The sequence below is a fragment of the Alligator mississippiensis genome, chromosome 10, assembly GCF_030867095.1.
Source record: "Alligator mississippiensis isolate rAllMis1 chromosome 10, rAllMis1, whole genome shotgun sequence".
In the NCBI taxonomy this organism is placed as follows: Eukaryota; Metazoa; Chordata; order Crocodylia; family Alligatoridae; genus Alligator; species Alligator mississippiensis.
In genome coordinates, this window is record NC_081833.1 from 6,374,690 (window position 1) to 6,396,896 (window position 22,207).

At 53.5% G+C, this 22,207-nt stretch overlaps 1 protein-coding gene across 23 annotated transcripts in view; it reads right to left on the reverse strand.

Annotated features, from left to right (window-relative positions):
- Positions 1-22,207, reverse strand: part of NCOR2 (nuclear receptor corepressor 2) — a 336,324-nt gene that overhangs the window by 37,924 nt on the left and 276,193 nt on the right. For 21 of the 23 annotated variants that reach the window (XM_019486693.2, XM_019486694.2, XM_019486692.2 and 18 more), the window contains 8 exons: positions 20,021-20,141; positions 18,527-18,770; positions 11,465-11,626; positions 10,928-11,097; positions 10,626-10,728; positions 8,074-8,178; positions 6,824-6,927; positions 2,934-3,084 (listed from right to left, as the gene is read on the reverse strand). In XM_019486693.2, the coding sequence (XP_019342238.2) occupies positions 2,934-3,084; positions 6,824-6,927; positions 8,074-8,178; positions 10,626-10,728; positions 10,928-11,097; positions 11,465-11,626; positions 18,527-18,770; positions 20,021-20,141 (1,160 nt within the window). The remainder of the gene's footprint in view (positions 1-2,933; positions 3,085-6,823; positions 6,928-8,073; positions 8,179-10,625; positions 10,729-10,927; positions 11,098-11,464; positions 11,627-18,526; positions 18,771-20,020; positions 20,142-22,207) is intronic. The other 2 variants (XM_019486705.2, XM_019486695.2) reach the window with 1 other exon arrangement.

The following is a 22,207-nucleotide window of genomic DNA, read 5'->3' on the forward strand; positions in this document are numbered from 1 at the left end:
AAGTGCTTTAGTGAGGGCGCAGGGCGGAAGCGTATGTTCTGCTTGGGGTTTTTTTTTTTGTGATCCTGTCAAGATAATCCTATATCGAGAGAGAGAAAAGGGAAGAGCCTTCTCACGTTACTGAGCCTCCCTGAGCCCGGGCTGGAAACTGGATGTTCTTTCCACCACGTGTCCCAACTGCTGCCGCTCTTGCGCTCCTTGCTACCCAGACAGCAAAGCCAGCTTGGTAAACATCACTGACCTCTGCAATTTCGGTTCCCATAGCTCAAGCTCCCTTACGTGCACCCTGGGGTTCATAGCTCTGCTGCAAAAGGGGTGGAAGGAAGGAGGAAACCACTTTTAATTGGGGCTGGAGACGGAACTTGGTGGAACCCGTTTTTATTCACCGCAGGGTTAGTAAAACCCTTTCTTTATATGCAGACCAAGAGCCAAGAGTCCTAGGGCCTTGGTGGCGTCTCTAAGAGAGACGGGATGCCGTCAGGAACACACATAAGAGTAGGAGAGAACAGAGCGAGCGGAATCCACAGAGACTTGTCCGCATCCTCCATATGTCAAAGGAGCCCGGAAACCTCTTGCATTGACAAGTGCTTGGAGCACAGAGAGGCAGATGCCTGCTGGGAGCCGGGCTCCCCTTGCAGGTCACAGCAGCAGCAAGGCTCCTCTTGTTACAGAAGTTTGGGTCTCACCTAGCACAGGTCTGCCTGATGGTGAGCAGAGATCTCCTGGAGCAATGCCCACCCCACCCCCTGCAGCTGTCCCTGCAACAGGCTCTAACTTCTTTGCGTGACACAAAGACAGTCGCCAGAGATGCTGAGCAGCAGGCGAGGGCTGGGGCGAGAGGAGAATGCAGCCTCTTCCGTTCTGAGATGCGCTGCACACAGGCCGCTCTGCAGACCCACACTTTGCTGGGCTCGGCTGGGTAGGTTGCAGCTTGCTGGATGTGCTGACTCAGCAACAACTATTTCCACCCCCACCACTTGGCAGCCAAGGTTTACAGGAGGTGGAGAAGTGGCCTCAGCAGTGAGGGTTGAGTGGGCTGCCCTGTGCAGGCCAGGCACAGGGATCAGCTCCAAATATTCCTGGCTCCAGTATAACTCGGCTGCTTCGAGGCATCGCACGAACACTTGAGCCCTGCAGTGATGGATTCAAGAGGAGGACTCTGCTTTGGAAAGCGTGACGCCGCTCAGGGTGCATCCCCCAGCTGAGGACCACCATGGCATACATGGACGTCAGCTATGCTGGGCTTGTGGCACCCTGGGACATTACCCTCCCTGAGATGCAGAGTCCTCCATTGGAAGAGGGAGCTGCTGAGTGCCCAGGAGAGAACATTATGGAAGCCAATACTGGAATAAATAGATGGGGTGGGAGCTGGGGCCCTCCCGTGACACCTGTTTCTCCAAGGATAACCATGCTCTCCATGGTGGGGGATATCGCTTCAAACATCTTCAGGCCTTTGACACATCCAGAGCGCAAACAGGGAGACAGCAGCTGCCCTATGCACAGAAGTACCCCACCCTGGGGCTCCTGCCCTCTGCGCTCCCTGGCGCTGAGAGGTCATGGCAAGTCCGGGGGAAGAGCAGAGGACAGAGCCCAAAGTCCTGACTCCCAGCTCTGCGCCCTGAACACCAGCCAGGTTCCAGTGCTTGGAGTGAGCCTGGCCCCAGGAGGGGCCAGAGAGAGGTTCTGGGTGAGGGAAGAAACCAAAAAAGACCCTTTGCCCAGCTTGCAGAAGGCTGGAAATCCCTCTAAAGCATTCCCTGCCCCTGTGTCAGGTAGCAGGGTCTGACCCAGGCACCAAGGCCCATGAGCCATCCTGAAAGGGCACCTGAAGAGCCACCCCTTATTTGAGAACTGGCCAGGCTGTGCCACGACGTCCTGCCACCAGCTGGGAAGGTGTTGTCCATCCTCACGGGAACATTAGGTGCAGTGTTAACTGAGAGCTGAGAGGCCGTGGCATCCTGACATGACCCCATCACCTTGTCCCGCCAGCCCTGGGGGTGGCACTAGGCACGTCGGATTTGCCTCAGGCCCAGGATGGACCCTGCTTCCTGCGTCTTGGAAGGAAATTCACCTCGGCGCAAAGTATCTGGTCAAGGTTCGACATGGGCCACAAAAGCCCTTAGCTTGGGCCTCATGTAGGGCGGAAATTTCAAGTGGACGCAGGTGACCTTCGCCCATGGTCTCAGGATCACCCAAAGAGGCTCCTTCATCCCCACAAGCAGCCGTGCTGTCCTTGTCCTGCACCCTTCCTTTCCTGCTGTGTCCCTGGCCCTTGTGACAAGCTACTTAGCAGAATTCGCAGATTCGTTGGAATCCGACACGGCTGTGCCATGACCACTTGTGCTGTGGCCTCAAACTTGTGACTGCTGGGCTGTCAACCGTGCTCAGCACTTGTACCGCCCCAGCCCTCCTCCTGGACCCCGCAGGCATCAACAGGGGCCGAGCGCCGTGGCTCACAGAACATTTTTGTTATTGCCCACGGAGAACAAACAAGGTTACCTACCATCTGAGCACAGTTCCTTCATGCAGATGTTCTTGCTCCAAACTTAGACTGCTGCCCTCAGACCCACCAGGCTGACCGCACCTTCCCTGGCAGGACGGCTTGTATCACGACCACTCCCCGAGGGCCACTAACGTGCAATCACGAAGATGCTCTGTGCCCCAAAGAGCCTATGGTGCCCCCACGCGCCTGGCTCTCCTGGTGACTCCTGGTGTCAGGAGTGTACAAGCCAAGATTGGGTCCATGGATTCAAGGGGGAAAACCTGCTCCCCTCGGCCAATACTCCAACGAACAGGGATGGGTGGCAAAAAGATGCTGGATGCGAGTATGTCCTGTTCTGCTGTGTAAGGGCTTTTCACATGACCTTTTCCCCCTCCCGAGTTTCGCTGGGTGGGACGAGCCCCTCTGGAAAATACAGAGGATTCCAACTTACCATCATAAGACAGCACGTGGCCTTTCTTCCCCTCATAAATGACATGTCCTTTGGGCAAGGCATCCTCTCTCACTTTCTCCGCTCTGCTGGGGCTGTCTTCTCCGATTATTCTGGTAATGGTTCCTTTGTACAGCACTTCAGCTGGGGTGCCCTTGGAAAGCCACCAAGATCCATATTTAACAGTGTCACAAGCAATTAAGCAAGAAAGCTCTCTCACACACACAGGAACACTCTGTTCCAACAGGGAGGTTGAGCAGAGGAGAGCGCACAGCTGAACTCCACTTCCTGTCAGAGCCAATAGCGAGAAATCTGCGGCTTAATTATTGATGAGGACAATAACGATCAACGGGAAAAAGGTACATGATTTGTACGTGGTTGCTGGGAAGAGATGGGGCGAGGACGACGCGGGGATGGCAGGCAGCTCATCCAAAGGGTGAACAGAGCTCGAGGCAGCCTGCCTTCCCCGTGACAGTGTCACAGAGCAATTCAGGCTCTGAAGCGCCGGCAGGCAGAGCAGGGATGGGAACGCCAAGCCCCTGAGCTCTCGCCGCTCAAAATAGTCCTCACTCGCTCTGCCCAGCCCCACGCTTCTCCAAGGAAACTCTCTGGACCATTTCCAGCCCTCCGGATTGCAAGGACAAGCCCAGCCACAGCTCTGCGTTCCCGGAGGACATCCTGCCATGGCAGTACTATTTTTCTTTCCTATGGGACTGTCTTTCCTGCAAACTGTTTTCTCAGGGATTGAAAAGATGCCCGGTGAAGGCAGGGCACAGGCAGTCACAGAAGGACTGACCTTCAAAAGAGCCTGCTGTCAAACAGCTCAAAATGCTCCATCCCACCAGCATGGTGCCAGCTTTGAATGGAGCTGCTCTCTTCCAGTGCTGAGGAAGCAGAGAGGAGAGGCAGACCCATGACTTTGCTTGTCAACACAAAGCAGTTGCCAAAGTCCCTTTGAAAATCTCAGCCCTCGCTGCTAAGCGTTCCTGCACCTTTGCAACCGGTTCACAGGTCGAGAGAAAGGCTCCACCCGAGCGAAGCCAACCGCTCTAGTTCTACCATCCGAGCCGTAAATAAACAGCCCTCGGGACGTAAAAGTAGAAGCATGCATCAGAGCCGTCCCTGCTCCCAAATGGGAGTAAAGTTCACCCTTCTAAGGCAACCCTGAAGTCCCACTCCAGCGCAGCTCCACAAGCCTGGCGCCGACTCCGCACAGGGATGAAACTCACCCTATCTGGGCTCTATCCTGGCAAGCCTCAGGGGAACTGGCTTCAGGGAACTGAGCTCTTTTTATCTGCAAACAGATTGAGATTTTTTTCCCCTAATTTAGCTGGTATTTGGACCGGTTCAACGAATGTCTGACTGGCACGGATTTCAGCTTCCAGGGACACTTGCCAATCACTTAGTGGGCTATTGTGCAGATTTTTCTCTCTGCGCTAGGCAGGCTGCTGCTCTGCTCTTGGGCTGAAGAGCTAAAATCCTCTTCTGAACAGGAAGGGGACAGCTCTTGGGACACAGATTTTTTTTGCACAAATATTCACAGGAGCATTTGGATCACTTGTTAGCGAACAAACACCGCTCAGACAGTGACCGAGGCTGTCACTGTCTTGGGAACAAACTCGCATGAATGCTCCTGCTAAAAAATAAGAGCAGGTGTCCAAGAGAAAGGCTCTGGCAGAAGGGAAGTCTGGCAATCGGTGGAGTGATTCTTCCATTGCTCAAAGAAGGGTCAGGAAAGGAGGTGTGTAGGATGCCATCAGGTTTGTGGCAAAGGGTCAGAACTGGGAAACTTGTGGGTTAATCTGGCCCTTGGGGGTCTGTCTACTTAAACAGGATTTAGGTGCCTAAACCCCACTGAAAGTCAATGGGAGTTAGGAACAGCTTTAAAAATTTGGCTCTCAGTTCTTCATACATGCAGGCCTCTTCCTTGATAGCACGGCCTATGGGAGGAATCTATTTTTTGAGAGCACAAAAGATGGAGTTTGCCAAGTAGCAACCTTGGCCCACTCCTGGTCTGGGTGCCGGGTTGGGAAATCTGATCTGCTTGCTGCCTTGCCTCTCCCCGGACACTAAGAGCAATCAGATGACATGGCCAGGCTAAGTGAACAGACCAGCATTAGTGCTGTGGGGTGTTTGCAGTAATGAACTTGGCTCTCATGCCAGTGCCCTGCTTTGGTGGTGCCGGAAGGGTGTTCAAATCTGTTGGGACAAGCTGTTTCCTTCTCCCCACATCTCTGAAATGCCTCTGCGGGAAACTGCAGAGGCCAGACGGGGCACACCAAGGGGCAGGTTTCAACGCTCTAATTGCTTGCTCGGACCCCAGCTCGCAGAAGCGCCCCATGCTGCTTCTCCCACTGCCAGGTAAGTTTTCGTTCTGCAGCGGATGAGCTTGAAGGGGATTTGACTGCAAGAGGTGACAGATGGCCTCAAAGCAGAGAGTGCGCATTCAAGATCTGTCTCCTGTGAACTGGATGAATAATCCCACATCAAAGAGCAACCACAGTGCTGGGAGCTGCTGGAAAGAGCCCAGGGCTCTGTGTTGCCTTGTCCTGCGAAGGATGCTGGTTGCTGGGTCAATGGGTGTCACAGGCTCCGCACTGGAGAGGAGGTAGGGCCCACAGGGTAAGAGAGACAGCCGCCAGACGGGCTGAAAACAGCCCTGGGCAGTAACTCCTTTCCTAGGACAGAAGCAAAGGGGCAGTCTCGGGGCCTGAGGGATCTTTCTCGGCTAAATAGAGAAACTCTACATCCATTAACCAGTCTTGGGGGAGGAACAACAGAGTAAAAAAAAAACACTGCCCCCAAAGAAGTGATGTCTCTAGAAACCTCGTGTATCCTTGACTGAGATTTTCCTCTCCCACCCATGTCCCCTCTAGTGGCAGGGGAGCGGATCTCCCCAGCTCAAAGCAGCTAGACAACAATCAGGGTGTTTATAAGTGGCTTTAAATATCTGAATGACGGCCAGATAAAAATCCCCAAGGGAAAGAGATTTTTTTTTTTTATGCTCTCCGCTCAGTTACCAGATGAGCAATAACTCACACCACAAAACTATCACCCACTTGGCAGCTGTGCTTCTCAAGATGAATGACAGAGATTAAGGGCAGAGCGTTGTTCCGCCCGGCTTGGGAGGGCTGGGCACGGCCTGACGCATGTGGGGCTGCTGCGGCGGGGTGGGAGGAGGAGGAGATCCTGCAGATTTATCACCCCCACCTGAATGTCCTGCTCCCATTTCCTATCAGGGGGCTGCCTTTCCCCCGCCCCACCTCCTCCTGTTTTCTTTTATTTCTCTCAGGCAAGGCACTGGTGAGATTAAATGCAGTGTTTTTTTTTTAAACTGCTTCCCCCTCCCTCTCTCAAATCCAGGCACCCAGGAGCAAAAGGCATTTCAGATGCGATGCAGCTTTGGCCTCCAGCAAAGGCTGTTCACTTTTGCATTGGCTTGAACAATGGAACCAGGCCAAGACTCAAGATAATCTCCCTTGGTGCAAGGCTCTCTTGCCCTTTCCCGTCCTCCCTGCTTTGCTGGTTGGGACACACCGTGTGGGGCTGCTGATAAATGTTCACATGGGAGGCACCAATTCTCCCTTTCTGCCCAAGCTGGATGCACAATCAGCTCCGCTGGGGTGAGTCAGGTCACTGCGGCTTCCCACGGAGTCTACTGCTCAAGTCTTTATGGGCTCTTGGCTTGTCCCTCTCAATTTCCTAAGGATCTTCTGCATGCTGGGATGTCCCCTGCTCTCAGACTCCACCGCTAAGCACCAATCTGTTGCGATCACTTCCCTGTTATCAGGAGGGGCGTATCCACTGATAGCGGCCATTTCTACCCAGACCTCACTGCAAACCTCAGCTGTTAGTAGCTGTTTGTTCTGTAACTGATAAGAGGAGGAACTTACATGGGTGATGGAGCCTCGATATGTGATGGGCGATTCTGGAGGAGGCCTGGAGGTGGGGATTCCCTTCGTGATGCTCCCTCCAGAGGCTGAGCCCAGTGCTGCCCCTGCAAACCACAGCAAAGCAAGAGGAGTGAGGCAAAGGGCTCTGCGAAACCCTGACACCCCACCTCACCCTGCACAAAATCCTGGATCGTTCAGCACAAGGACCCACTCCCTTCAGTAGGACAGGCTTCAGGCATTATCCGCAGCAGCCCCCATCAGGGATGGACATAATCATCCTGTGTCCATGCAGGCCATTCAGTTGTTGTACAAGGTGCGTTGCTAGAGTCCAAGACTTAACTGTATCCCACCGAATTCAGAATCTGCTCTTTGGAGGAGACAGGAGAACTCAGGGTGCTGATACAAACCTCCTGAGGGACCTGGCTGTTTGAGGAGCCTACCTAACGAGGCCTGGTTCCAATCAGCGTGCAGCACTGCGGAGAGGAAGCAGCACCCCGTGGCTACTCTGAACCTTCCAGCCTCCAGCCCTAATCACGAGGGGCTGACACATCTGGGAACAGCAGGACACCAACCCAGACCCATCGCCCTCAGCATTACCTCAACAGACCTCTATGGAGAGTCTGCAGCGAGGCCGGCTGGATGCGCTCGTATTCCATCTCCTCTGATCCTGAGCCAGCCGAGGCACTTCCTGAATTTGGCTGAATTCACTGCTTGGGTTTTTTTTTTTTTTTTAAAGATACTTGCATTTGCATTTTGAAGGGTTTGTGCCTCCTTTTTTACATGGAGAAAAGGGACTTGGATTGAAAAATGTGCCATGCTCTATGTCAGATGGCCCTGTTATTCCCCAGGGGGCTGGGTGGGGAAGGTAATCCGCTTAGTTTACACATCACTTGATCTGCTTTCTTAACTAGCAGCACAGTGCACTGCCCTTTAAAGCTCGTGATGGAAAAGCCTCCTCTTCCTGAAAAGCTAAAAGCTCAGCTGGGGTCAAAGTTTGGGGTCCAACTGTTGCAAAATGGGGAGAGCTTTCAGGTAGCCACCTTGAGACTCAGTACAGATCTGAACACCTGTCCTCTAAAAGCCAGGCTTCCAGTTGAAACCTAGAAGCCAGAGGCAGCCAAGATCATGAATTGCTTTTGGAAAGCTGGGCCTGGGTGGTCCATTTACACAGGAACCCCTCTGGCAGCCCCTCGTTGGAGCGGGGATCTGCCTTCCTCCCTCCCTTCCCATCTGCGCTGTGATGTGCTTACCCCTCAGGATGGAGCTCTCCTGGGACGTCTGCATTACCAGGTTCTCAGGCTGGTTGGCCTGGCTTCTAGGAGACAGCTGCTCCTGCTTGACTCCAGGGAAAGGCACTGGAAAACATGGACCACACGTGACAATATCAGCACTGCACTGGTCACCAGCAGGCAGTGCTCCCCCTGCATGGCTCTCCTTCTCCCTGTTCCCTCACGTCAATCTTTTCCAGTCCAGGGTTTTCTCCCTCTCAACTGCTCTGCATCCTAGGCTGCAGAAGACAGGTCATGAATAAACCCTAGGTCGCCTGCCTGTTGCTATAAAGTCAGCAGATGACACTGCTCCGGATGACCAGGGAAATCCAATTCCCATTATCCCCTTTGCAAGGACATCTCCCAGGATGCCAGGCAAACTGCCAGGGGCCCTGCGATCCCAGCTGGTGTCCCATGACACCCTTGGCCAAGCAGCAGGACCATGTTCAAGCACAGAAAGTCTGGCTGCACTTTTCAAACAGGCTGAATAATTTAAACCTGTGGGTATGTGCAGCTGTACAAACTCAGAGCTACTCCGAGGCCCCTGCAGGATTTAGCACTCTGGGACAGGAGTTACGGGGGCAGGAGGTGGCCCCTCCCTCAGTTCATGCGTCAGAAGTTGGCTGTGGCAAGGGTAATGCTGGGACGATGGACTGACTGCCTGGCCTGCTATGGCAGCTCCTCCAGAGCTGGAGAGACAGTAACCCATCCCCTGAAACAGAGCGGCACCCTGGCACTGGGAGCAAACCAGCAGCCTCCGTAACGGGCCAGGACAGCACAGCGTCCTGCTGTAAACACGCTGCGAGACCATGCAGGCAGGTCGCCCAGGGAATCTTCGTTCCTCTCCTCTCTTTTTCCTATGCCTCATCCTCCCACGGGCTGGGCTAGGATAGGAGCTCTCTCTCAGGAGTCTATTCCCTGGCCCGATTTCTCTAAACATTCCCAAATCTGCCCATTAAATGTTTTCTTTGTTCGCTCCAGGCTGGCAACTCTTTATCCCACAAGGCCTGGAGAGCACAAATGAATTTCCTTCCTTCCAGCCAGCTCTGAGATATTTATAGATAGGGACCGTGTCCCCAACCAAGCCTTCTGTTCTCTTGACCGTATGAATATAGCTGCCTCTGCTTCCCCCTCATGCTCAGTTAAGGCTTTTAGCAGTTTTGTTCCCCTTTGTACTCTCTCCACTTTGATCATAGTTTCGCCTCCGGCAGGAGGGACCAGAATGACCCAGAATACCCCGTGCGCAATCCCTCCCGGGCTGTAAGTAGACATTATGACACCCTGGGGCCGCCATCTCTCTATAGCAACTTCCCTTCTCAACACTTCAGCTGGCTTTTTTCACAATCACACCACACCAAGATGGTGCATGCACATGGCTATTTGCTACCTCCTTTTCCCAAAAGAGCAGATGGTTGTTCCCTGGTGAATATCCATGCTGTTCATTTCCTCTCCCTCATTGTGTGCTTGTTCATTTTGAAGTTCACCTCATCCTGAGCTTCCTTATCTTCTAACCTCTCCAGCGTGTCTCCTTTGGATTGTCATCTCCCACTGTCCAAGGCTAACTCAGTGCTGGGTATTTCCCTTCCTTCTCCCTATTTTATGTAAGGTCCCTTTGGGACCTTACTATTCATGGTCATCAACATATTCTTAATCCCTAGTTCTTTCTTCCCTACGTAGGTTGCTTTCTTACTGGTTTACTAACTGGGACAATAGCAATGCCTTTTCTGTACTGGCCTAATCCTGCACTCGGATCCTGTGCCATTCCAAGACTGGGGCCAACACAGGCACAAAATCAGGTCTCTTTGCCTTCTGTAGACCACAGCCTCTCATGACAGCAAGGTCACAGTCTCTGGACTAATAGGTCTGGCCGTGCTGGATGGTGCTAGATGGGCAGCGCTAGGGGGGCCAAGGTCTCTGCATATAGAGCAGGCACAGAACCGGCAGTGATAAGGTTTGCTTCTCCTATATTAATGTTCCACCTCTATGCTCACAGCTTCACCTGCGAGAACCAAGAGAAGATTCATTCAAGCCTCTACTGAGCTTGCTAATAAGTTCACTGAGCATGCGGCTAAATTTTGCAGACACTTAGGATCATAGGAAAGTAGGGCTGGAATGAACCTCGGGAGGTCACATCTAGTCCAGCATTCAGTTTGGGGAAGGATTATCCCTGACTGAACCAACCCCATCCAGGCTGGAAGGGACTCCTTGTGCGTGAATGCATGAGATAAACCCCTGCCACCCCGCACCGTTCCACCTCTGCCAGTGTGCGGTGACCCTGTGGTCGCTGCTCATCGAGGCTGGGTGAAACGGGGGAGTTTGAAAAGCTCTGCATCCTGCCTGGATGGCGTCCAGCTCCCAAAGCACTGCCCCACCCCACCCCACCCCACCCTAAGGGGCATCCGCTATATGCATGCGCTCAACTTGAGTGGGGCAGCTATCAAGCAGCCACATTGACTGTTTCCACAGAAAGAGAAGCCCCTACATGAGCCAGCCCATGAAGAGACAAACGAACCACTGGCATGCGAGCCACTTACCCAGCTTCTTCGGATCCATCAAGGGCAGGCCCATGGTGATGGAGCCAATGGGAACCTTTGCATGCTCAGAGCTGTACGGAGGATGGAGCTGAATGGGCACCCCCTGCAAAACAAGGCAAAGAGGTCACTCGAGGCAGATACTGGTGCAGCTCAGGGCAGCAACCTTCAGCCGCATATCTTTCCAGAGAGTGATTACCTAGTGCCCTCTGCCCATGAACCACAATAGAGACATGGCAGGAAACAGCTCTGAACCCGCAGCCACACCACCTTCCACCCAGGCCCACACTTGTCTCTGCCCTTACCTGGGAAATGGAGCCAATGGACCTCTCCAACACTGAGGAGTGTTTAGTGGATGAGATGAGAGGGGGAGGGTTGGAGATAGCAGGCAGCCTTTGCAGTCCAGGCCGAGAGCTCTCATGTAAGTTTAATGGGATCGGGTGCCCTGCGCACAAAATATAAGGCGTGAAGGACCCTGAAAAAGAACAAGGTCAATCTATCGGCTAAAGGGAGAGATGACAGGGGAAGGGACAGAAAAGAGGGGGCATGCTGGGAGAGCTGATGGGCTGTAGATGCAGCTGCTTTGGCACTGCAGCCATGAATGCTCAACATTTCCCACTGCTGCATGGATCCCGATCTTCTCAGGCTTCACCTCTGTAGCACAGAGGGGACAAGCTGCTCCATGCTAGGAAAAGCAGCCTCGTAGGCCACTTCTGCACCTTGCCCAGCCCTAAACGTAGCACAGGAGGTCACCTGGCCACCCCAACCGCGAAGCAAAGGACCATCTGTTGGCCGCGCATATCCAGATGCCTCGGTACATACCGAACAGGAGCCTGGCTTACCTGGAGGGTTGTACTGGAACAGGTGTGGCTCAGCTTGGGGGGAAGTTTTGATTACTTCCCTGGAGGGCATCTGGAAGGACAGCACAGGGGGCCAGCAGGAGGTTACAGGCTGCTCCCCACCCAGCTTCTGTCCCTCTGCGATGGAGAAGTGGGCTGGCTTCTCTGCAAGGGGAAAACAGAACGGCTTGCTAAACCACGCTTCACCTTGCTCCCCATGCATACTCTTGGACAGAGACCCAGCGTGGAGAACAGGCAAGCGCTGGACGCATCTTAGCAAGGCCTGAAACACCAAACAGCTTTGCTTCACAGCAACCCACAAAACAGGCCCCGAAGGGTTTTCAAAATGACTGAGGTGGATTTTTTCCCCCCCCTTTTTTTGCTTCTTTCTGCTAAAATCCTAGGTTTTATTTACAGAGCTGTTCTTAAAGGCTCTCTGGATGACTGCAGAGCCGATGTCAGAGGGAGCACGCAAACCAATCTCGAACTGGGTTTTATTCAAACTGATCAAAACATGCAGGGGGGAGGGAAAGAAGCAAAACAAGTGGTTTGTTTTGTGGCTTTCTGTTGTGTTTTCGAGAACACCCATCTTACTCAGACACTTAATGCGTCGCTGCAAGAAAAGAGACCTCGGCAAGAGATTTCACATGCACCCCTTCCTTCACTTTAGGGCTGGAGATCACACTGCCCAGCTGGAACCTCTGACGACTTCTCTTGCAACCTAAAGGAAGCTCGCATTGATGATCTTACTATTTCTAAGGGAGAAATAGGGGCAGAATTTAAATGTGGTGATGCTTATTTCTATTACAGCAGCATCTAGAGCCTCAGCTGAGATGACCACTTCTACCTGCCAGGTGCTGTACGTACGTGCAGGAAGAGACTGCCTGTGCCCTGAAAGGCATGCAGTCTGCATGGACAAGCACAAGGGAAGGAACAACCCCAGACCGAACCTTCAGGCCTTCTGCATGCACCACAGAGATGCAAAAAGGGTGCAAATATTCCCTTGTTGTGTTGCAAGTCACCTTTACAGTCGGGCATGAAAGCAGAGCCAAGGCGCAGCTTGGAGAGATGCAGTAAGCTGTTTCCTCCAGGCTGTTCTTGCTCAAGCACATTTTTCTTGGTAACTCTGCGCTCCACCCATGGAGCAGGGCAGCAGACTCCCCACCTCCTCCTGTCGCACTCTGCCTGTGTCTCCCACAGGGAGGCTGAGAGCAACGCACACGCTTGCATAGTGCTCACGAGCCGTGGTGCACCGCCAGGGCACTCCCAGCAGCCCCTCGCCTTGAGTGGAAAAAAAACCACCCTCCCCAACTAGCTGGGGAGGACGAGGCCTTTATCAGCAGTGCAGGGCCAAGGAAGGGAAGAAGCAAGCCTGCGTCTCGCCTCCATCTCCAGATGGCTCTGCCAGGCACGGCAGAGGAGAAGGCCCCTTCTACAGAGGTGACCACATGGTGAAAGAGAAAGGAGAAGGCAGGGCCAGGCAATGAGGAGAGGCAGAGAGCAGAGCAGCAGCCCAGGCTCTGGGGCAGGGGAGGGAGGAACATTTCTCCAACACCCAAGGGCTTTGGGAACCTAAATCCCAGTTGTCCTAAGGAGCTTGGGTACCTGCATCTCACTGGGGTTTAAGCTCCAGCAAAGCAGCCCAGAACAGGCCGTGCCAAACCTCCAAAGGTGCCTATGTGTTTTACTTCCCTGGGAAAACTTTCCTGCCAGCTCCTTTTTAGCCCCTTCAGTAAAGCAGATGTTATCAAGAACAAGCCCAGAGCAACAAACCCCAGCCCCTTTTTACATCTCCTCTCCTGCACATTTCAAGGAGATCTTGAATTCGCCTTCCTGCTGGGACCAGCTGACCATGAGAGGGCTGCAGGACCTGCTTGAACTTGCTGGTCATGCTGGTTTCGCCCCAGTGCAACACCACTGACTTCAATGGAGTCTAGGACCCACGTGACACCCGCTCGTCATATTTGCAGGTTTGCCTTCACAACTAGGGAACCGCCAAGGAGGAGAAGGCTCGATTCGTCTCGCGGCTCTGGAGCGCTTATGGCAGCATGGTCTCAGGGCTGTGTGTTTGGCACCGCTAGCAATGCACAAAAAGGCTTCCCCACCATGATGAAACAGAAGCGAATCAGAAGCAATTTAGTGTCCATTGGAACAGCGCAGAAATACAGAATAACGGCGTCCGCTTCCTGGGCAATTTGTAGTGTGTGAAGTGACCAGATGTGCTCCTAACACCTGGGACAGCTGTGGCTTGTGAGTGACTGTCAAAGGCCAAGAAAGATCCAGGCAGCCTCTGAGACAAGACTGGACATCCTTCCAGGAGAAGTCACTTCTAGTTCAAGTGCAGCTGTTGGGCTTGACCAGCCAGTCCATGGCCTGTGTTACCTGGGCATCAAGTACGCTGCTCCACGGTCCCATCCCAGCTTTCAGATTGGTGAAGGCAACTAAAAGCCAACGCTCCCCAAAGGGCTTCATGACCTGGATAAGCAACTTCACACACCTCTGACGGGCTGGGTGATAAAGGGAGAATCAGGCCCCATGATGAGACACCTGAGACCTCTAACGCTCTGGTCCCAAATGGAAGTGCTTGGCCAACATCTCCAGGAACCCTGCAGCAGCCTCATCCCACGCACCAAGCCAGCGTGCTAGCCGAGGTTCTGCACAACGGAGAGAAGCGCCATTAGCGTGCATCCTGACCCTAGCCCTGCCTGGATTAAAGCTTTGCTAAGGAGCGGCATGAGAGCCCCCGATTCAGAGGGTGGGGATTACCAAAGGTCCTGTGTAATGAGGCTTTCCTCCACTGTCACTGTTAGTGCTTGGTGTGCTCTGGAGCTGGGAGATTGCTCTCACGCCCTGCGCGAGGTGATGCAGGGAGTCTGTTATCAGCAGGTCTGTGCACTGATCCAAGCCAGGCCCACATTCCAGAGTGGACGTGGCCAGCTCCATACTCCGTACGCTGTGGACTCCCCAGTTTCCATTTCAAACCTTGGAAGGACCAGTTCACTCCTGGCACACGAACCAGAGCCTCCCGTGCCATTCACCACGAGAGACACCTTTTGGGTTGAACCCTGTGAACTAAGTCCCTGCTCTAGTCTACACTGCAGGCATCCAAGAGGGCCTAGCACTTCTTCCAGGGGAGAGTTCTTACACACCAGTGCCCACTTCTTCACCTCTGCTTCCTGGAAGAGCTGCCGTGCCCCAGGCCCGAAGCGGTGCACGCCAGTGGTGCTATACCTGCAGCCTGGGATGTGCCACTGGATCCTTCTGGGAGGAGGTGACATCTACACCCTTCTGGGTGGAGGTGCCATCAAGATACCATTAGCCAAGTGCACACCATATCTCAGAAAGGCGACTCCTCCTCCTTCCCCCGGGGGAGCTGTTCCCACTTATGGACTGCTTTGGAGTCGGTGAAATGTGGCCAGTCTATTATTGCCCCTGCATTAAAGGGGAACCATAACTCAGCCAGCTTTTGATAAAATAGCACTTATTGTGGGAAGGGAGCTCCTATTACCGTTTATCAAGCCCCTGAAATCGGAGCTAAGGAGTCAGAGTTTATATTATCCGTCATCCAAATTAATGCGGTTGGCTTCCAATCTCCCAGAAAGGCCGAGCAAAACGAGTGACTAAATCAATAGAAAACATATTGCTGGCTTTAAAACTGCCAAGTGATAACCAAAAATACGCCCGTCGGCTGTGCGGCAATGAGCAAAGGGATCCATCTGTCAGGCAGCGGCATCCAAATGGACATGGTACCTTCCCTCCGCCCCACACCGGAGCAGCACAACTGGAACACCCCCTGTGTCGAGGGAGAGCAGGAGAGGGAGGCAAAGCTATGCTGGCTGACCTCCAAACTGATAGACTGCCCAAGCCAAAGGCTTGCAAGGCAGCCAACACCTTGGCTGGGATGCTATGCTCGTATGTGAAACTTTGCTTTGAAGCAGGTCCAGAGCAGCATGAGATGCGTTGGTCTCTGGAGCAGTTGCAAGAGTTCACGCTCTCTTATCAAGCAAGGCCTCACTGATCTGGGGTGGGGGATGGGGGGAGTCTCATGACTTTGGGGGTGGAGGGAGAGCAAGAGTATCTTCTTTTGCAATGTCAGCCCTTTTGCTCAGGGCAGACACAGGCTCTCTCTCACTTATGAAAGGATCGTTGGACTGGTTTTGCTGCACTGCACTGCACTGCACGCACCTCAGTTTAAGGCTGTTACTTCATGGCTATCCATAGATGATGGGCACCCTGTCACTTTGAAGTAGAGGCCCTAGGGAAGGAAGAGATCTCCCCACCCCTCCCCTGAACCCCTTTCACAGGTTTGCCAGGACTGGCTAGGCACCTTGCTTCTTCACATATCTCCTGCTGGTTTCTCTTTCTCTGTGGGACAGATGCCAATGTGAGGTGCTACGTGAAATCCTAGCCTGGCTGGAGCCAATGACAAAACTCCCACTGGCTTCAGATGGGGCTAAGATTTCAACCTTTGTTTCCGATACAGCGGTGGATGGGACCTACCTTAAGTTTCTGAAGGAGATGGGTGCTACCCCGGGGACTCATCTACTACGAACAGGTGAGAAAGACCTGGGATCCTAATCACACAGCATGGTCCAGGGGCATGAACATCCACTGGGAAGCCAAGAAGCAGTTCCAACACCAATTCTTCTTTCTGTGGTTTGGACAACTGACTTCCTCTCTCGGTCTCAGCTTCCCTGCCTGTGACAGAGTATGCATGTCCCCTGCAGGAGCCCTGTGAGATGCCATTAAAATAACTAATTATTTGCAATGAGCTACGTAGGTAACCAGCACTAGACAAGAGGTGCTATTCATGCTGGCACAGCACTCCAGTGCTTTACAAAGAGTACGGCTTTGCAAGTCCAGGTCTTCGTGGTAACAAATGAGTCAAGAGGCTGCAGAGTTCAGGGTTATTATGCAACCTGATCTTTAAAAACCTGCTTTCAGCACACTTCCACATGGTGTGTAAGCCTCTCTCTTTTCAAGCAGCTCCTCTCTCCTGCCTGCTCTTGGTTCCACTGGTTACGGGAAAGCAGCAAACTTGGTAGAAAGGTGAACTGGGCATCTCAAGTGCACTGGCAGACCTTCAAAGCAGAAGCATTTGGGGTTCCAAGCACGAAGGAGAGGTCCTCGAGCACAAACTGTGACATGGTTCAAATGGAAGCCAGACGACATCAAACTGATTTGTCTATGAAGTGAAGTACAAGAGCGGCAGAAAACTCGCGTGGCCTGGAAAAAGCTGGGGCTCAACTGTCCTGTTGAGGCCATGAATCCCAGGGAGCGAGAGTGAAGAACACAGGCCAGGAGGGGCTGGACATCACACCCCAAAAAGGCACCAACCACAAGACGTGTCAGAGTATCCAGTTCCTTCAAGGTGAAACTATATTCCTTGCACTCAGCTTGGAAACAGGACAATAAATTACTCTACAGGGCTGCTCCCTGTATGCAGTTATTTATCATCAAGGAAGCCAACTGGCTGAGCACCAGCAATCATTTCTTCTAGCAAGTAAGGCATTTTGCAGCAAGGGATGCTGCTCCTTGTCTAATAATTAGGCCAGACCTGAGCACTCTTGGCTGGCAACAGCAGAAGCGTCGCTGCTCCTGCCAGACAACTTTTTAGCAACAACCAAGATCAAATTCCAACAAATTCACTTTCCTCAGTGGATTTTTCCCTGTCCTTCTTTCCTTTTTTTTTGCTTGAGCAAGTGAAATTTCATTGCTGCAAACAAGAAACGTCTGTCCGACCCCAAATCAAAGATGGCGCTTGCATTCGTCAAGCTGAGGTTTGCTGCCTTGTAGAGGTGGTCTTTTCGGGCTGTGCTTGCATTACCACCCTGCAAGGCTGGATCAACACAACGCAATGGCTTGTCAAAATCTTGGCTGGCCAAATCATGACAGATCCATATCTTCCCGCTTTGACCTCAAATCTTAATCATTATGTGTCTTTTCCTTCTTTTTGTGAGGGCCTGTGGCAAACCATTCCCCGCAAACACTGCTTGCCGTGTGTGTCATGGTTCTGTGTGGTACTGAGACAGCTTCTGTCCCTCCAGATGAAGATGAGAGCAGCACCTGTGCAGTCCTAGGTGGATGGTGCCTCAGAGCGGCTTCGACATTCACCTGTTTGTAACGAGCACTCCCTGCTGTGGCTGGAGGTGGGAAGAAGTTACCAGCACCGGGCAGCTAGAGGAACGCTCCTCCTTAGCTCCTGTAGCTTGGAACCATGAGCCGCGAGTTCTGCTCCTCAGGGGACCCACGGGTGCTTCAGTGACGGCAGCGGTGCCTCTCTCTGCCATACCACACATCATGACTCACAGGTCCTGCTGTCCATGAGATGAGTGGCCTCTATTTAAACTGCATTCAAGATCCAAACTTTTCTGATAAAAGCTGTAGGACCAATTAAGCCAGACTCCTCTTGTAAAAAATGCAGGTGTTTTAAAAGCGCCAGCCAGTCAGGGGGCCGGCACGCAGACTTTCAACAGAAATTGACTTCGACATTGGAAATAAAAATGCATTTACCGGACAGCACCATCAAGAGTTCCCAACTCTCCTCAACCGCGATCCCCAAGTGCTCAGCCTAATGCCGCTGACGCGGCTCCGCCGGCAGGGAGCTCAGAACTGCTCATTAGGCAGCCAGGCTGCAGCGGAGCTATTCCAAGGCAAAGGCATCAAGCATCTTTACAGGAAGCTTTGGCTTCCAAGCTGCAGCATTAGCATTGATTGTAAATGAAATAATGGTCCCTGCTGAGCATTAAAAGCATTCTTTATAAAAAGCAAAAGCCAGGTAGCAAAGAACAGCTGAACCTGATGCCCTGGCACACCACCAGCCCCTCCAGCCTTGTAATGAATGGCGGGAACGTTAACGAAGGCAAGCTTTGCACCCTCAGAGGTTGCCGCTGTTCCTGGATTTGTTGTAGGTTCAATGCGACCTGATGTACTTTCTAAAGAATGAGGTGAATTAGCTCTGCCTGCCTGGTTCTGCTCCGAGATGCTATTAGGAGTCTGCTAGGTGGAAAGCTGCAGAGGACAAGGAGCTGTCTCCTTCCCTCCCACTCGCACATACCCACTCACCTTCTTTGTCACCAATGGCAGGACTCCTGCTCTTCCCTCTGGGGCTGCTGCCGGGCTGCAGTGGCTCCTTCTCAGCTTGCTGCTGTGGCGGCAGTGGCTGGGGCGGCTTGCTCTGGGCCACTTCCTCCCGGGAGGACTCGTGAGCTTTCGTGATCTGCTGCTGGTACAGGGCCAAAGCGTGGGGAGGCACCTGAGACTTCAGGCTTCCACTCTGCAACACCCCTTCCGGGAAACCCTCCGAAATCTGCAGGGGGAGCAGAGGCAGGGAGAGGAGAAAAGGGACATGTTGTACCATCTGCTCTTCACTTTCCGAGCCGAGTCTCCAAGGAGGCTTTGCTCCAAAAAAAACCCAAGACCTCAGCGTCTTTCCGAGGAGGCTCTGCTTCAGCCCTGCAGCCACTCAGCTGAATACCTTATGCTCTGCTCCCAGGGTCCCTCAGCAACCCACTGCTTTCCCTCGCACAGGAAGCAAACAAGACAGGGTGATGCAGTGTGTTTATCTTTTGCCACAAGGCTATCAATCTGTTTTGGAAATGCTACGAGGGAACCTCAGATTTGCCTTGTCTGAGGAATGTAATCTATGGCCAAGGAATTGTAGCTTTCGGGAACAGAGGGGTTTCAGTAGGATGGAGGGATCTGCAGTCACGGAACAGATGTTTGGAAGGATGACGTGAACTTTTCCCCTGAAACATTCATTTCGAACCCGCAAAATATTACACGTTAAATCAGCGCCTGCAGCTTCCCACCCCCTTTCCCCCCCGTTCTGCAAACCCCACTCCCCCAGCCTTGGATCCAAGAAATGATGAGACTGCTTTGGGGTGTGATGCTGATGCATTACTTTGGACTTACACTGGTGTACCCGTGATCATAATTTGGCCCTTAAGAGCCTTTAAAATACAAAAAAGCACTGCAGAGAGGTGCGCTTTTTCAAGCTGGAGGAGGCCGTGACTAGCTCTCTCTGTCCAGACCTTCTGATGGCTTGGAAAAATGCTCAAGATGCACTTGAACATCTCCAAGGGAAAATTTCCTTCAGGAGATCAGGAAGGAACTGCATACGGGAGCACTTGACACGTTCCTGGCTCCGCATCACCCTCCACGCCTTACCACCGAAGCAAACACACAGCACACCATTGCGCCCACCCCTGCAGCTGCTCATATACGAGCACGCTCAACACAGGCCAGGGGAGATGCCCACGTGTGACCGTGGCCACACGCAGATGCACGCCACCAAACCCATGTGCATAGGGCCTGTACGGGCAAAAAACTGCCATGCCCCCCTCTTGTGGATCTGCACACAGACGTATGGGAACGGCTGCACGCCTACGTGTAGATCCACCCATGCCCTTCGCACACCCATGGAAGCACGCACGAGGCAAGCTTCTGCTGGGTTCCCCCCTCAAAGGAAATAAAACCAAGCAAGAGGCCATAAAGCTTGGAGGGGAAGCGGGAGCTTTGCTGGAGCAGCGTGGGAGCAGGCGCGTGGCAGGTACTTACGATGGGGGGGATGGCAGCAGCTCTCTGCTTCAGCTGCTTCAGGTCCAACGGCTTCTGAGGCGAAGAGTTCAGCCGCGCGTCGTTGGCAGTGTTGAGGAGGCTGGGCCTTGGAGACAGCAGCCTATGCACAAACACAGATGTCATCCCGAGCCATTTTATTTACAAACTCCATGTTCGATCACACTCCACTGCCTGCCCGGTCTGCCCTGCATGTTTATGATCTTGTTTCCTTCTTAGATGTCAAGCCTGGAGGTCACCTTCCCCGCCGGAGAAGAACCCTGTTGCCACGCTCCGTGTTGGTCCATCCCCACGTGCGTAACGACCTGGTCAGTGCATATTGCTGACCTCTCTGCCAGCCTGCTGTCCACCAGGGGCCTGGGCTCTGTAACTAAAGCCGCAGCAGTTGGGCTTTTTTGCTGCTGGAGGTCCCTGGTGTGACAACCAAGATGGGGGCCATCACTTGGACAAGGTACATCATAGGGCCACCCATGCATTACAAGGCTGCTTAGTGTTCAGCGCTCAGAAAGGTCTGCAACGCTGCTTCAAGGAGACACAGTTGGCCTTGCTGCACAAAGGGATAACGGTATCTAGGGAACCACTCACTCGGCTTTGGTCTGTGAGAGGTCATAAGCACACATCGTGGACCATCCTCCTGTGAAGAAGAACCCATGCAGGATATTGCTCCTCGCTAGCTACTACCCTGTGAAAGCCCTAGCTTGGATACAACTAAATTATACCGATATTTAATCATACGGTGCAGTTTATACAGCACAGCCTAGCTTGCAACAAGCAGAGCTCCCTTGCCATCGGACGCAGCTATTACGGACAGCATAGGGAGAGCGGGCCAACTCCTGTTTGCCTTGCTGATGGGACCAGGAGACCCAGTGCAGGAGGAAGAAGAACAGTACCTGGCTCCCAAGTCCCCCTCACTCATTGTGGTGCAAAGCGGGGGTAACTCTAGCTAAGCCACTGCAGTACCTGAAGTCTACGTGCAGGGGAGAATCAGAGCCAGCGCGTAAGCCCCATCAGAGACTGAGCTGGCTGCCTAGTTCTGGTCATTGGTGCAATGCCAATGCCAGCCCATCTGGCTGCCACCAGCGTGCTTGCTATCAGAGCCAGTCCTGGGCATGTGGCCTGATGGACTGGGAAAGCAGACGTTTGCATCTGGATTTGAGGCAGCCCAGTGAGAGAGATGAAGGGCTTTGGCACGGCAGGGAAGGTTTGAGAATGTTTTAGAAGATAAGGAGGTGGCTGTGGATGGGATTCAGGGCTGGGTCCAGAGGTGGGTGACCCGGCGGCTATCGGCCCGATCCTGGTTTGGCTACGTTGCAGCTGACTGGTAAGCGTCACATGCAAAACGGCGAGGAGGGGGAGGGGAGTAAAACACTGCACAGCGGGCCGAGTGGGATGGTTCCTGCCTGCTCTCCCTAACAAAGAGCGAGAGCGATAGAGAATAAAGGAGCTAAGCAATGGAAATAACAAGCAGCTCCCCATGCGAGCATGTGTCCGCGAGCTAGCACGTCTCAGCATGCGCCTTGGCCGGAGTCCCACTACAGATTGATCCCATGTGTCTGAGCGAGCTCCCCCTCCCTGCAGGCCTCAGCGGACCCATCCTGGCTCTCTGGCACCATGTCTTAACCTTCAGGCTGCTGGCTTGTCCCCAGGTTGGTGCACCTGGGCTGCCACATGGGCCGGCTGGGAACAGCGACCTGGCGGGCGGAGCGGGTCTAGCAGATGGCGGCCCCCACCGCAAAGCTGCTCTGCATGGTCCCGCAACAGCTGCGCTGCCGTGATGCAGAACGCGGAGCAGGGAGGCACCAGGTGCCGAGTGGCTGAAGGCGCGGGAGCATCCCCGAGTGCCCTTGGCCAGACGCTGGGCAGTGGCACAAGCCTTGCGCCACTTGTGACAAAGCCCTGGGTCCTCGCTTCCTGTGCCCCGAAAGTGTCCTGCTCCCTTCCCGTTGCTCGCTCTGCATGCACAGGGTTCAGCCCAACACGCTGCCTCCATGGCCCCACACAGGATTGCCCTCCTCGAGGAGCTGCTTCCCCACCTGTTTGTAGTAGCGCCCAGGACACTGGTGAGGGGTTTGCAACTGCTGGCACCCTCGCTGTCTACACGTTGGGCAGGAAGGCCGCCAGGGACCAGGCTGGGCTCCCCTGCAGCACACCTCTTACATACACAAAGCG